At 51.0% G+C, this 14249-nt stretch overlaps 4 protein-coding genes across 4 annotated transcripts; all 4 read right to left on the bottom strand.

Moving 5' to 3' along the window:
* Positions 1-719: 719 nt before the first annotated feature.
* Positions 720-5010, bottom strand: STEHIDRAFT_161641 (glycoside hydrolase family 35 protein; the record flags this gene model as incomplete). The annotated part of the gene is made up of 20 exons (XM_007309223.1): positions 720-861; positions 938-991; positions 1051-1350; positions 1411-1522; positions 1583-1610; positions 1677-1779; positions 1838-1892; positions 1949-2034; positions 2098-3042; positions 3098-3338; positions 3396-3436; positions 3497-3645; positions 3704-3824; positions 3881-3900; positions 3952-4004; positions 4072-4161; positions 4219-4230; positions 4293-4572; positions 4651-4765; positions 4829-5010. 20 exons carry the CDS (start codon positions 5008-5010, stop codon positions 720-722), a joined length of 3129 nt encoding a protein of 1042 aa, XP_007309285.1.
* A 1102-nt stretch (positions 5011-6112) lies between these two features.
* STEHIDRAFT_161640 (uncharacterized protein) lies at positions 6113-6703 on the bottom strand (the record flags this gene model as incomplete). Its single annotated transcript, XM_007309222.1, has 4 exons — positions 6113-6205; positions 6287-6436; positions 6510-6576; positions 6633-6703. 4 exons carry the CDS (start codon positions 6701-6703, stop codon positions 6113-6115), a joined length of 381 nt encoding a protein of 126 aa, XP_007309284.1.
* A 357-nt stretch (positions 6704-7060) lies between these two features.
* Positions 7061-10131, bottom strand: STEHIDRAFT_149879 (general substrate transporter; the record flags this gene model as incomplete). The annotated part of the gene is made up of 21 exons (XM_007309221.1): positions 9870-10131; positions 9664-9765; positions 9568-9597; positions 9495-9514; positions 9264-9417; positions 9121-9202; positions 9038-9062; positions 8866-8974; positions 8660-8794; positions 8545-8595; positions 8451-8490; positions 8351-8379; positions 8250-8279; positions 8113-8183; positions 8005-8047; positions 7841-7943; positions 7660-7777; positions 7526-7591; positions 7404-7466; positions 7273-7330; positions 7061-7186 (listed from the first exon to the last, which is right to left on the bottom strand). The coding sequence occupies exons 1-21, from the start codon at positions 10071-10073 to the stop codon at positions 7061-7063; spliced, it is 1659 nt and encodes a 552-aa protein (XP_007309283.1). The 5' UTR covers positions 10074-10131.
* A 981-nt stretch (positions 10132-11112) lies between these two features.
* Positions 11113-13954, bottom strand: STEHIDRAFT_125021 (uncharacterized protein). The gene is made up of 4 exons (XM_007309220.1): positions 13720-13954; positions 13002-13655; positions 11920-12876; positions 11113-11746 (listed from the first exon to the last, which is right to left on the bottom strand). The coding sequence occupies exons 1-4, from the start codon at positions 13759-13761 to the stop codon at positions 11147-11149; spliced, it is 2253 nt and encodes a 750-aa protein (XP_007309282.1). The 5' UTR covers positions 13762-13954; the 3' UTR covers positions 11113-11146.
* Between the last annotated feature and the right edge of the window lie 295 nt (positions 13955-14249).

The raw sequence follows: 14249 nt of genomic DNA, 5'->3' as shown, positions 1-14249 counted from the left end.
TTTGTGTGTTTTCGTTATACTCAGAGCAGTTACGAACGATATCGTCTGTGAGGGCGTCAGGGGATGCAGGAACGGTGAGACAAAGAAGAAGCGGCGTCCTTCAAATTGGGTCGAAAACGCGGTACTCGACAACGTGATACTTGATCACGCTTGACGCGTACAGTCACATCTCGTGAGAGAGCGTCACGGCTCTCGCGCTTGTAGCCAGCTGTCGTCTGCTCTCTCCCTCTTTCTCCTTCCTCCTGGCAGATCTGTTCACTTCAGTTTCAACTAATAATTGGCTCTTCATCACGTCCAAATCAACTGTTCGATGGAGCTTTGATTCTTTATATGTAAGGGTTGACCCAAACCTGCCACCGGCATGTTTTATCGTCACGTTTGGACCTGGTATCAGGCGGTTCGAGAGATAATGGTAGGGGTAAGAGTGAGGAACGGGCGCGGTGGTTTTCATGGGGTGAAATACATTATCGTTCTTTTGTGCTGCGTTTTGACTTTCGTCGCCGTCATTGTTTTCTTACACGTTGTATAGATATTTGAATGGTCAGCATGCGGCCAAGTCGACACAATCCTATAATTTCCATAATCTAGGGCTAGGTATGCTTGCCGATTTGTTTGTAGTTTTCCGATTCCTAGGGGCAGAGTGAAAGAGATGACGCTGATTGCGCACTCGACCTCCAGCACGAAAGGTGCCATATAGAGACCTATATACAAGTCGTCATCTACGCCCTACCCGACGAAGACCAGGCAGGGTTGTTGGCCACAACTCCGCCTACGCCACCCTCGATAATCGCATCGATCGTTACGTTCAACTGAGGGGAGACGCTGACGGACTCCATGGCCCATAATGCAACAGCAACGGTGCTAAGATAAGATAAATGACGCAGGTCAGTAAATTGCACCTGATGAATCTAGGTCTGAAGGGAGTGTAGACACGTACTTAGTACCGTTGTAGTCTAAGATACCTTCGTGGACCGGGAATTTCGCCTGAGGTCTGAGATGTGGCTCGTCTGAGAGTATGTCGTGAGGCTGATTACATAGTAGGACACTTACCCAAGATTTGTAACTCTTTTCCCCATCTGCCATCCATTTACGAACAGCAACGCCCTGTAAGGCTGCCCGTCATTCCCTGCTTCGTCCGCAAAATTGAATGACAGCATGATATCGAAGCCCGCATGCAGGCTCAAATCGAACGTTGTGACAAAGAACCCGACCCCAGCAGTGGCATTAGGAAGCCCGGAGGAAAGATCGAGCGATGTCCAGGAGGAGGTATCGAAAGAGGGAAGGTGCCATCCTTGACGTTCACCAAAAAGGCCACCTTCGTTGAGAATGCCACGGTGTTTATCGGGGAAACTGCGTGTGTGTCAAAAATATTAGCGAAAGGGGGGCGTGTGGGCGAAGTGGATATCAGACCTCGTATAGCCACCGACTTTGCCTTGGACCTTCCAGGATGTGAAGTTGCCTGAGTTCAATTGGAAACCACGGATTCCTCGCGGAGACTTCGAATCGTTCGTCGTGCCAGTGTCTAGCAGGCCACAAAACAACATGAGTAGACATTATATAACAATGGAAGCAGAAAGCGTACTATTGGTCTCGTCCAAGCCCATATTGTCCTACAGCGCAAGGAGAAGAGAAAGTCAGCATCTTTCGTCGAGAGAGAACATAACCCAAACACTCACGAGGACGATAGTGATCACGTTATCCTGGCCTTCGAGGACTAGTCCATCAGGGAAAGTATATATCTGATCGGTCTCTGGAATAATGTTGTCGTCATTGGTTGAACTGAAAACAGCACATATCATCAACCAACGCGTTAGACTCACAGCCAGGGGCAGCTTACTTTCCGAATGTTGTATTCAAGAAATGGTTGTTCAAGAACACGCTCGCAGCAAACGCTGTACGACAGTGTGAGACTACGAGAACAAGGAAAAGTGGGCTCGGTTTCGCTCACCTTCTCCGCCATTGATCGACAAGTTGGCAGATTTCTCTGCTCCGGTCGCATTGAAATGGCCCCTGTATATGACAATATTTTCGCAGCTGTATGGCACATAAACGACAAGTCAGTAGGTCGCGGCTAGTTCACGCAAGAAGGAGACTTACAAGCCATAATCACATCCGTATAACACTCTCCCGTCACCATACCATATCGGGAACGGGATGTTCGTCGTCGTGTGGTTCGCCTCCACCCACGCGCTATCATCAAAGTCGACTCCTTGTGTCACCTCCGGCAAACTATCTGCGTACTTCCAACCCTCGAGAACTGGTGCCACAATACCCGTGCTATTGGAGCTGCCACTGGGGCTCGACATCGTCAAACTCCCGACGAACGTCAGCGCCGACGAAGCACCGCTGTCTGGCAAGAGCGCCACCCCATTCCAAGTCACAGTCTCTACGGACTCTGGTGCGATTACGCTGAGCGTCACGCTCGCGTTCAGGTCGCCCCTCAGGTCCAACGTACTGCCATCTGCGGAAATCGACGCATTTCGGACAAGGTAGGGCCCTCCTACGAGTACTGTATCGTTGGTGCCAATCTGCCAGAAGTTGGCCAGAGGATCACTAGAGTTGGGGGATGCAATCGTGGGAGCCCAGAAAGTGGTGGCCGTCAGAGTGTCGGCGTATAGAACGAGCTGGTTGTCGGAGTCGTGGACTGTGTAGATGCCGTCGAGACCTTTCGTGAACGCTATGAGGGATGCGTTGGCGGCACCGGCGGTCGAGTTCAGAGATGAGAAGGTGATCGACCCGGAGGAAGACGAGTTGTTTGGGATAGCCCGGGTAGCCTCTGTTGTATTGCCGTCCAAGAAAATCGAAATCTCGTGGTCCTGATCGGAGTCTCCGTAGAGGAACAGGACATCCTTTGTGCCGATTTTTCCTGCGGACAAAATCTGGGCAGTAGAATAAAGCAACGAGGAGGATCCGAAGCTATAGTCCGTGACTACCACTTTGGACTGTCTGCCACCCAAGGTGATGGCGGGTACAGCCTGTGGGATGGTAAAGTCTCCGGCGGACGTATCAACCGCTAATGTGAATTCTGTGGTGGCGCTGGACCTGAGTTGCCACATCAGCATGCCAATCAAACCGATCATTCGGGAAAAGGACAAACGTGGACGTAGAGTCATTTTGTCTCGCGATGTAGAACCCGGTGGTGGTCTCTGGGTTTACAAGCTTCACCACGAACGCGTCTGAATTAGAGACAGTCACAGCAGTGGAACTGCTGTTCCCGATCCAATCAGTTTTGTAGAATTCCGGCGAGGTGCGCAAGAAGAGGCCTTGTAGTTTGAGTTCGTCGTATTTGGGGGTGAGCTCGCGGTTCTCCGTAATTGAAGCGCCGTAGTCATAAGAAGCTAAGGCGAAGGTGGTATCAGCCTTAGAACTGAATATACGAGGAAGTGCACGCGTACTGTAAACACCAGGGAAGGGTATGGCGCCCCACGAAGTACCGCTGAAAACGGGGAACAAAATTAGTTATCAACAAAATCGGTTGTGAGCCTCATAAACACACCCGTAAACCATATAAAAGCTCATCATCTTCGCGTTAGCAGCCCAAAGCGTCTTATAGAACACGCTCTCAAAGTCGCCGCCCGTCAATACTCTGCAACTTTGGTAACCTGGTGCCGTTGGTCCCCAAGCATCGAATGCACCACCTTGGAACTGTGATGAATGCTATCAACGGTCTGGAGATTGTGAAATTTCAAGGAAGTAGTCCTACTTCCGGGATGTAGAGAGGCTGGCTAGGATTCGTGCCTTCATGGTAATCATGATAATTCGTGGTGACGCCTGTCCAGGTTTCAGGGTTGGAGCAATCGAAGCCTTGAGGATATGAGTCGAGGCTAAAATACGATTTAGTCGTTATGCCTACACAAAAGCATCGTGGGCGTGTCCCTACCCATATATATCAACAGCGCCCTACGCAGTCTTTCATCAGGCAATGCTACATATAGAATGAAGACGACACACTGTTCCGTTGACGAAGTTCTTCAACTCGGTAGGATCATTGTACGTGAGAGGAACTATTCAATAAGATGATCTGTCAGCGAGCTCCTTGCACAAGATGTTAGTGTCGACACAATTACGCACCCACTATGGAGGAGTTGTGATAGAAGTCCTCGAGTTCCACGAAGTACTCCGGGTTTGGAGTATCGGGACTCATCTGCCATACTTCATTATCTGTCATGAAACAACTAGTCAGAACCTGATTCAACACAGGAGGATATCATTACGAACCAACTTGCACAGCTGGGGAGAGAACACAAGAAGTCAGTTTCCTCGTGAATCCATATACGTAGATAAAGATCTACCAATGACTGGTCCTCCTTCCGTGATTTGATACCCTTCGCTCTCTCCAATCACACCTTTCAGATAGTCCTTCCAGCTCGCCGCATAGTCCGCCGCGTCTGTCCTTAGCTGGCCGCTCACTTCCGTCGTCACCCAATGTGCCATCCCTCCAGCTGTGGTTTCCGCATTGATATACGGGCCTGGTCGAAGGACGACCCATATGCCTGCCGCTTTGGCCGCGTCGTAGAGAGGAGCGAGAGCACGGAAAGAGTCGAAGTCGACTACACCTGGCGCAGGGTTTGTCTATGGATACGCAATGAAGAGGCGATGCAAACGTAAGCGGATAAGGAAAGGAGTAAAAATCCTGATAATGGAACGCACAAGACCCCAGTGCGTATAGAGGGATATCGCATTCAGTCCCGCAGCTTTTATTTTCTGAAGGATATCGGGCCACAGGGACGGCACAGGCAGACGGAATGTGTGGAACTCTCCGGAGCTAGAACGGAACATGTTGAGTGGGAAACATGCACGATGAAGGGTTGGTATAATGTTGACATACTATAAGAGGATGCGTTGCCCCTTCAAGAACAAGCTATACTCGTCCCAACCGACGTCACTTGTACGGTTGTTAGTACTGAACGACTGAGAAGTTACCGAGGCCGAGTCCTGGGCTCGCTCCTGAACTTGAACCATTCGGCGCGTATCGGGTGGGAGCCCTTCGGCAGCTGCAAGTGAAGGCATGCATGACACGGCCGCAAGGCTAGCAATGACGAGCAGAGACTTCATCGTACGATGACCACGAGTCTCTTTGACCAGAGTGAACAACGAAAGATATGGGAAGTAAGAGCAGTGGGCAAAGCGATGGGTTTCAACTCTCGCGAAGGACTCCTTTAAATCACGAAGAATCAGGAGGAAGACGGGTCATGAGGCGATGGGTGACGTTCTTCGGTCAACCCAATGCCGCACTTGTGCCTGCAGAAGCTTCAATTCGCACCCGGTCGGTAATCCTGTGACTGCATCAACATTCGCGGACAAAGGGGCGAGATTTCGCGAAATGAGGCCGCAGAGCAAGCAGATGGTTGCACGGGCAGGTGCTGTCGTGGAGACGTTTATCCGCGGAGCGGACCGGGGAGTCAACCCTGTGGTATTGTTTTGACAGAATACTAGTCGAGCCAGGATGATGTTGAGAGCTGAGAGTCGGCAACTCAAGTCAAGAAAGTGCGTGATAGATGGCTCAGGACTCTGTGTATGGCCGTCAGACGTACAGTACTGTGAATTAGTGTTCAAGGGAGGGAATAGATTCTTCGCGACACATCAAAACTGGCCCAAATTTTTTGTAAACCCCATCGCTGAGAGTCGAGTGGGCCCTCTCCCATCTGTACACAGCCGCGAGATACATGCCTCCGCATAAAAAATACATGCAAGGCTCCGTCGTCGTTGTCCATTGGGGGGGGGGGGGGTTCAATTGCTACCCGGAGTCGGATCAACCGCATTTTCGAGCATGTCGCGGTCGATGAATAGTAAGGCAAGACGATGAATTGGGATAATACGATCCATTCCATTGTAGACAATGGGTTTTTAGAGAAGTAAAAGTGACAGTAGCAGTCGGACAGAGTCAATCAAAAAACAACAGTAACTTGAAGTAAGGGGAAAAGGCAAGGGACCCGCCGTCTGCGGCGGGCCGGTGTCGTGGGTTCGGCGCCACGCGAGGTTTCCGGCATTGGCCGGTCAGCCCAGCTGCGAAGCGATGTGGCCGAAAATTCAGGTCGACGGTCATCATTGTGGTCTTTGGACATTGTAATAGCTACATATTATTGTAAATAGTTTGGATATCTATGTACACCTACACAGCGGCGAAATCTTCCACTACTCTGCTCACAGTCATCACAGTCATTCGCGGGCGATCAAAGAACTTCGCTTCTAAAGGAAAACATGCCTGCAGCAGCGAATCGATGAAGGTGTTCGACATCATCCATCAATGCGTTGAAGTGCTCTGAGTCAAGAACAGATTACGAACCTTCTTGTACTCATCGGTCGCGAAGACTGCCGTGATTTCCTCCAAAGTCTCCGCCTCCCACTCTGCTATACCGTCGTAATCCGCGATTGTGCGGCCCATGGTTCCACTAGTACTGCCGAGACGATCGCTGAGATGTGGGTCCTTGTGTAGCTGCACAACGTCATTTCTGATGGTTCAATGGACCCATTCTTGCAGCTATACTCCTTGGAAGTATGTGGCGCACCTGCCTATATCTGATCCTACCACCCTTCACGGCGGGCAACATTGATACCAAACTCCCGTATTGAATCCTTTTGTGCATTGAGGTTAGCGTTATGCTTGAGCGAGTGGTTATGTTATATCTCACCATGTAGCGTCAAAATCCTCGAAGGAGACATTGGGCAGCCGGTTCAGAAAACCAATCAAACGTACGGGCATGACGACCACTCAAGGTGGCTCTGAGTCTCAAACAAGATGGGAGGGCAATGCTGAGGGCAGATCATGGGCTCTGTTTATATAGGGCACAGAAATCGCTAGCATCGCGAGCAAAGTAGACAGGAAGCGAACGCCTCGTTGGGCATGAATCGATACCGTACGCTGATGCTTTGCGTGCTGCATCAGCGTGTATAGATGCTTCTATCATGCAACTCACGAGCCGTATCCTCACTTCGTGTCGCAGGAGTCTTGCCTTTGTATGGACGCTTGCGAATGCCATCGAAGAAAGAAAAACATAGACATACTGACATCATAACAAACATCAAACTGGAAAGTCGTCCAAGTCGTCCACGTCGTCCTTCAGATCGTCTCGATAACCTCCACATCACCCGTCTCCTTAACCTCGACCTTAACCGTCCTTTTACTGCTCCATGCAGGCCACGGCTGGTTGAACACATCTTCCAGCTCCTCCAGAGTTCGACCACGCTAACCACGAGCAACATCCGTTAAGCACTTGTCGAACCGAGGAATAGGATGATATGAAGAGTGAGTGGAAACCACCGAGGACATACCGTTTCGACGCAGAAGAAGTACCATAGCCCACATGCGACGAGATTCCAGGCGACGAAGCTGTGTGACGTGCAGATAATACGGTGAGATTCGGGTGATGTGTGTTTTGCGATAAAGAAGTTGAAGCACGTACACGAAGTAGTACTTCCATCCGAGTTTGCCCAGGCCGACACTGTTTGCGAAAGTATTGATGAAGCTACCGATGATCATGATATGAGTTTATATCGAGGGTGGTCAGGTAGGATGAGTTCTTACCCGGCGATGTTGGAAATGAGAATATGGATGCCCATTCCTCTCGCGCGCGTATCGTTGTTCATAACCCTACATTATCGCACAGACACATCAGCTGTCAGTATCAGGTCCAGGCTTCGTGTCGTGAAACAACATACTCTGCACAATAGAGTGCCTGAAGTGGTGTGTACGTGAAGCTGTATGCAACACCGAACAAGAGGATGAACGCTATGGATGCGTTCGCCCCAGCGGTATTCGTGTTGCCCTTTACGCCGTCTGCAACCCGTCTGTCGTCAGAGTGGTGCTTGAGATGCGAAAGTGTCGATGGGATTAACTCACATTTGGAAGACATAGCAGCCACAGTTGCAAGTAGACAGGCGAGGACGAAAGCACCGACATAAAGTCGTCGACGACGACCAATTCGGTCTGTCACTGAGGCGCCCTATGAAAAGCACCGTTATCAAGGCTAGAATCCACCTCAATATGTACTAGGTCAAACATACCAGGAACGCGCCAAAGGCTGAGAGGATCGAGTTCGCGAAGTTGCTATGTAGAGTCGCAGAGTCAGTGCAAAGTAAAGAGATAACATAGTCCACCAAAGTTCCACTAACAATACCAGTTGTCGCTGCGACGAGGTGACTCCGGCGTTCGAGAGGACAACGGGAAGGAAGTATGTGATCAACTGGAGCACAGGGGTTAGCGTTGTCGTTGCTTTTGAGGCCCAGGAAAGAACCATATTGAGACTTACACCGTTGCCGGCCAGTTGACCGTTAATACACTAGGAAACAGAGAAACAGAAGTAAACTCAACACAAAACCCTGAGTGTCGGAGAGAGCAGGGAGGACACACCATTAGAGCAAGGCAGAGGATACGCCAGCCTACAGAACCGTCATTGCATCAATGAAGATGTCCGAGAATACGTGACAAGTTTATACGATTGGATACGCACGGGCATTGCGAGTCTTGAACAAAGCGCTATAGTCCCACCACTTATACCACCGTCAGTATGACCCTCAATATGATAAGGGCATCCTGTAACGTACTGGAGTCTGACGTTTAACGGTAACGCTCTCTTCAATCTCTTTCATCTCGAGCTACAGAGCAAAAACGTCAGGCTATGACTGAGCAAGCAATGCTCAGTCGAAAATTTGGGCTCACCTCAATCAAAGCATTGATTTTCCCGTCACTAGTATGGTGCTTCACCAGAACCGCGAGAGCCTCCTCCCTCTTTCCCTGTGCTACCAAGTATCGAGGTGACTCGGGACAGAACCAGACACAGCTCATGACAATGATCTTTACGCCCAGGTAGAATCAGTAAGGTTTCCCGAATCAGGTAGTTGGAAATGTTCAACTGGGAGACGTACAGGTGGTCCGATCTGGAGAATCAAAGGTAGACGCCATGCCCAGGTAGAGTTCATCTTGTTCGTGCCGACCATGGCGCCGGTGGCGGGGATACTCCCAATGAAAAAGCAGCTGTGGCGTTGGAGGGAGCGGGTGGTTAACGGCGAGAAGAGAATATCCATGCCATGGGCTTACGAGTTGTAGAATGCTCCCAGGCGTCCTGGAAGGAGTGTTTCATGTCAACGATGCAATTCCAAAGGGGTGTGAGAGACACTTACCTCTCCATGTCGGAGGAGCTAGTTCAGTAACCCATGTCGGAGCAGCAGTGGTAGAAATGGCGATACCAAAACCAAGGACGAACTTCACATCGTATCAGAGCACTAGCTCGACCAAACAGAGGTGTCTGAAAGAATCTACGTACCCGTCCACCAATGAAAGCCTCTGCAGTCTGTGCCGAAGTCACGACAGCAGAACCTAGTAAGATGAAAAATCCGCCAACGAACATAGCACCTCGTCGACCCCAGAGGTCACAGAAAGGCCCCGCGAACAAGGAGCCGACGCAGTTTCCCGCCACACTGAGGATAGCATCATTCACCAAATCACATTCAGCGCCACAATGAAATGAGAGAGCCGTCAAATGTGACACACTCACTAGATCATGAAGATGACACCCTATGGAAGGATGAGATTGATTGAAATGGGGAGGGGTAGGGGAGAATACGTACGGTAGATGCTCCTGTAGTCGTGTACCCAAACTGATGAGTGGTACTGTGGCGTCAGCGTGAACGTCCTTACAGGTAAGGTTGAATAAATTCACTCACGAAGTCGAGATACTGGTCCATCGCATTGATACCTGACATCAAACTCCCATCGAACCCAGAAGACACGGCATTCAAGAACCCAACCATCATGATGAAGTACAACTACGAAACCCACCCAAGCATTAGCGCGCTCGGGCCACACACACACACACACACACACTTCCGCCACAAGACCTACAATGGAAACGGGAAAAGACAGAACGCACCTTGAAGCTCCTCCCACTAAGCGCATTCATAGGCGTAGCCGACGCCATCGCCTTTGCCAGCTCTGGACTATACACCTCATGAATCGTCTTCACCGGAGGGTCCACAGTTGAAGGCGAAGCAATCGTTGAAAGCTTCGTCTTCGCATCGTCTTGCTCGACCTGCTCTACACCATCATTCTTGTTCAGGTCCCGCATACTCTCCATGTTGCCAATGGACTGGTGGCCTGTGCGAGTGCGACAGGAGAAGGGGTGAGCGCTGAACAGCCGTCAGACGGTGCGTACCGTTCCGTTACAGTTCGCTCTCTTGTATTTTACGCGGTACGGCTATCGCGACGGTCACGGTTAGATTGAGCATGCAATATACGGACTCCACCTGGATCTCAGCGCTCAGCTGTGGGATCTTGATAAGGAGGGCAAGGGGAAAGAAGCAGACGTATATTCAGTAGGAGATACGAGACCGTATCGCGTGCCTCTTGACGGGTCAGCTGGGCATTTTGGTGTTATGATGGTTTGTATCTTCTTTCTACCTCGCGTCCGAAGAGTTCACCGAGCAGGCCAAGATGAAGTCCGTTGGGGACGGAACGAAAGAGTGCTGCGTCAGGTCTATGTACGCAACGTCTCGAGTGCCTCCAGGTATGTACCCAAGTCTAGGATAGTGAGCAATCATCAACATCGTCCTCCAGCCTCAGTTCTTATCATCTGACCAATGAAATGAAGATGAACATGCAAGCCAGTCAAGCACCATATCACGGTCCGTTCGGTCCCCGAGATCACTGATATGTGGCAAAATTATGCCTTGCATTCTTGCGAATGCCTATCGCCTGCATTTTCACACGGATGGGAACCGTCCGCCCAATGCGTCCGGGTTTTGCTCAAGCGTTCCATAACGTGCGCGTCGCACAAGCTTGGTCGTCCTATAAAACAGACGGAAATCTTAGTCTAGCTGAAAATAACACAAACAACGTCAGATTGATTCTGTGATACGAGATTCCGGTCGAATCATGATTACCCTTGTAGGTTTGACACGAACGCAGAACAGAAAATAAGAGCCAGATCATTCACGCTGCCTTGAGCTCAACACCAGGATATGCAAAAGCTAGTCATCACAACTTTTGAACTCGAGAGGTAGAGCTGCGGGGAACCACCTCTCATTTCGGTCGAGCGCCGTCCATACCCACCTGAAACTGCTGTCCTGAAGGTAACAAGCATACCATCAACCGACCAACCTTCCCTCACCCCTGAAGAAGAACTGACTGCCACACCCATACCAGAACCTCTTACTTCTTCTCATTCCTCTTCATCATACTCTTGTCGCTCCTCATCCTCGTCTTCCCACCTCCCTTGCCCTTACCCCCGACCTTACCCTTCGCACCACTCTTCACCCTCTCACGACTCCTCACCTTGACCTCTCCATCTCCGCCCTTCCTCATTTGGGAGTCCATCTGACCCCTCGCCTTCTTCTTCGCCAACCTCCTCGCAACCCTGTCCGCATCTTGGGATTTCGCCTCTTTACGCGCTTCCTTGGGTAAGTGGGCCAATTTTGTGCCCAGGGAGGGGTCGCCTTTGGGCACGATGATGGGCACCCTCGACTTCTGAGCTGGGCTCCTAGTACCAGTGGGGGTGGCGTTGGATCCGCGGGCGAATGACTTCGCGTTCGAGTTCGGGGTACGCGGATTAGATGAGTTGGATTGGGGGTGGGAGGTGGTGCGAGCGGAGGCTGCGGCTGCGGCTCGAACTTGTGAACGAGCGTTCGTAGATGAGAGTTTGACGCCCGGCACGGTCTTGCACTTCTGCACCCTTAGCTTCCTCTTTGCGAACTTGAGCTTGTTTTCTTCGGACGTTCCTAGTGCGAGAATCTCGTCAACGCATTCGCGGTCCTGAGTACACAAAAGTAGGAGGCCATCGTCGAATACAATCAAGCGTCAGTTTCTGGCGTTCGGGGGGGGAGAGGCAGTCAAAATTGCGTGGATGAATAATGGAGGAGAGGACGGATGGGTGGCGAGGTGTGGTGGAGAGAAGTTGTGAGAGACAAGAAGGGATGAAGGCGTACCGCGAACTGCACATACGCAAAGCCCTTCCCGAGCTGCGTATCCCTGTCCCTCACGATCCGCACACTCGTAACCCAGGTCTTCGCCTTTTTGCCCTTTGCAACCTTCTTCCCCCTCTTGCCCTCTCCTTCTTCACTGTCCTCATCTTCCTCTCTATCCTCTTCGCTCTCCTCTTCGCCCTCTTCGTCCGCCTCGTCCTCTTCATCCCCATCACTCCCGTCGCCCCTTGGGCCCCTTTCTCCACTTACAACTCCCTCAAAATAAACTCTAAGATCCTCCTCCTTACTCGCGAAATCAAGGTTGCCCACAAATATTGTCTTCTTCGGATCCGCTCCAACTCCGTCCGTGGCGTTCGTCTTCGCTGTTACCGTATTAGTGGAGGAGGCGGAGTTGACGGCGGCGGTGGAAGTTGTGGAGACGCGGTCGACTCGGATGGTACGCTCCATAAAGACCGTGGCGTTACAGTGCTGGACCGCGAGCGCTGCGACTTCGTATGGTGAGATCGTCTGTGTTTGAGCAGTGACGGCAGCGGCAGCGGATGTCTTCTCCTCGGGGTTATCGGCAGAGGGTGTTGGGTGAGACCGAGAGTGCGCAAAGACGACGTAAACGTGAACCGAATCCGCGCCCTCATGTATATCCCTCTTGATGAACGCCACACGCTTCTTCTCCTGAGACGACAGTTTTGACTTCTTCTCGTTGTCGTTGTCTTCGTCGTCCTTCGTTGGATGTGAAGCGCGCCAAGAGGCCACGCGGGCCTTTTCGTGGTTCAATTTTGATGCCGCGTCGCTGGACGAGGTTTTAGATGGGTCGGAGGTGGCTGCGGAGGTGGAAGGATCGAGTTTGGATGTGGGGAGGGAGAACGCGACGGAGCGAATGCGTGTGGATTCAATTTTGGCAGTAGAGGAGATGGAGGTGGGGAGGTGGGAGAGGATGTGGCGTTTGAAGGATTTGAGGGCCGACTATGATATTGCGCCATTATGTAACTCGAAATTAGTACCAGTAAAGACTAAGATGTCACGATTAAAATCGAAATTGAGAGGAAGGGGAAAGAAGGAAGAAAAAAAGTTCGGACACAGAAACATACCTTGGACTTCGCCACCTCGATCGCCACATTGCCCACAAAAATCGTCCTCTCGTTCCTCTGCTCTGTAGTCTCCTCTTGTGGAGCATACTTCTCTTTCTTTGTCCGTTTGCCGCGCCTGTCTTTCCGCGATTTGGGGCCCGACAGGGATTCATGTACGAGTCGCGATGGATCTTCCTCGTCGTCCTCCTCTACCTCTGATCCCGAGGAGCCATCAGCATCTTCGCCTTTCGTCTTCACATCGGCCTTGGCCTCGTCCTCAACATCCTTCACCGCCTTCGCTTTCGCTTTTTTGGCCTGTGATTCCTTATCCTTCCCAGCGAGCTTCGCCACCCTTCCCTTCGCGTACGCATCCTCAAGTCCTGCATCGTCCTCGTCCTTGTCCTCGTCCTCAGAATCATCCAACCGCACCTTCTTAGCCCGTCTCTCTCCCTTTTCCTTCTTCGACTTCACTCCCTTCTCCTTTGGCTTCTCCTCCTTCAGCGTTTCCTCTTTCTTTGAGCTCTTGACTTCATCGCCCTCCTTCGCTGACTTCTTCCTCTTCACCTCACTGTTCTTCAGCTCTGCGTCCTCGTCCAATGTAGTGGGTGCTTTTCGTTTCTTCTCAGAAGTAGTGGTAGATGAATGTCGAGGTACATGAAGTAGTGAGACAATTTTCTAATAGCGCAAGGTTTGTTAGATGGAAGGTAGACATGAAGAAAAAAAATTGGGCCATGCTCACGGTAGACTGAAACAGTGTGTCAAGTTCATTATCTATTGCCATTGAGGTAGAAGCTTTGGACTTTCCGGACCCAAGAAGAAACGAAGAGAGACTCATGAGGGGCGCAGAACTTCAGCTATAGAGCTTCGGGGCTAGACAAGAAAAGTTATCGAGCAAAGCGTGAAGGTAGTCCAATAAAGACCTGATATAATGCCAATACAGGCGCTGAGAGTCTCCCTCGAGTTTATATGACTCGTTTACAGCCAGGAAACCAGAGAATAGAGCCCAAAGTTAGACGTCTGTGTGCAAGGTCAAAAACACGAAGTTGCCAGGACGGTGGAAAAGGTCAGTTCTCCCGCAGGTTTGGCGTCCGGCAAATGCCATGCGCATTGTGGCGCAACAGTTCGTCGAACGTTTGTGGCGCCATCCGCCCCGAGTCCGAGCAACCACAAAGACATTGCTTCAAGATTGCTGACTTCCACCGCCTCTTAAAAAATGCCTCCTCTATGGTACCGGTGGCGGTCCCCGGTGACGTTTTTATGCCACCACTT

The sequence above is a fragment of the Stereum hirsutum genome (genome assembly GCF_000264905.1).
Source record: "Stereum hirsutum FP-91666 SS1 unplaced genomic scaffold STEHIscaffold_17, whole genome shotgun sequence".
In the NCBI taxonomy this organism is placed as follows: domain Eukaryota; kingdom Fungi; phylum Basidiomycota; class Agaricomycetes; order Russulales; family Stereaceae; genus Stereum; species Stereum hirsutum.
The sequence above is the reverse complement of the archived record's forward strand: the minus strand, read 5'-3'. Positions and strand labels throughout refer to the sequence as shown.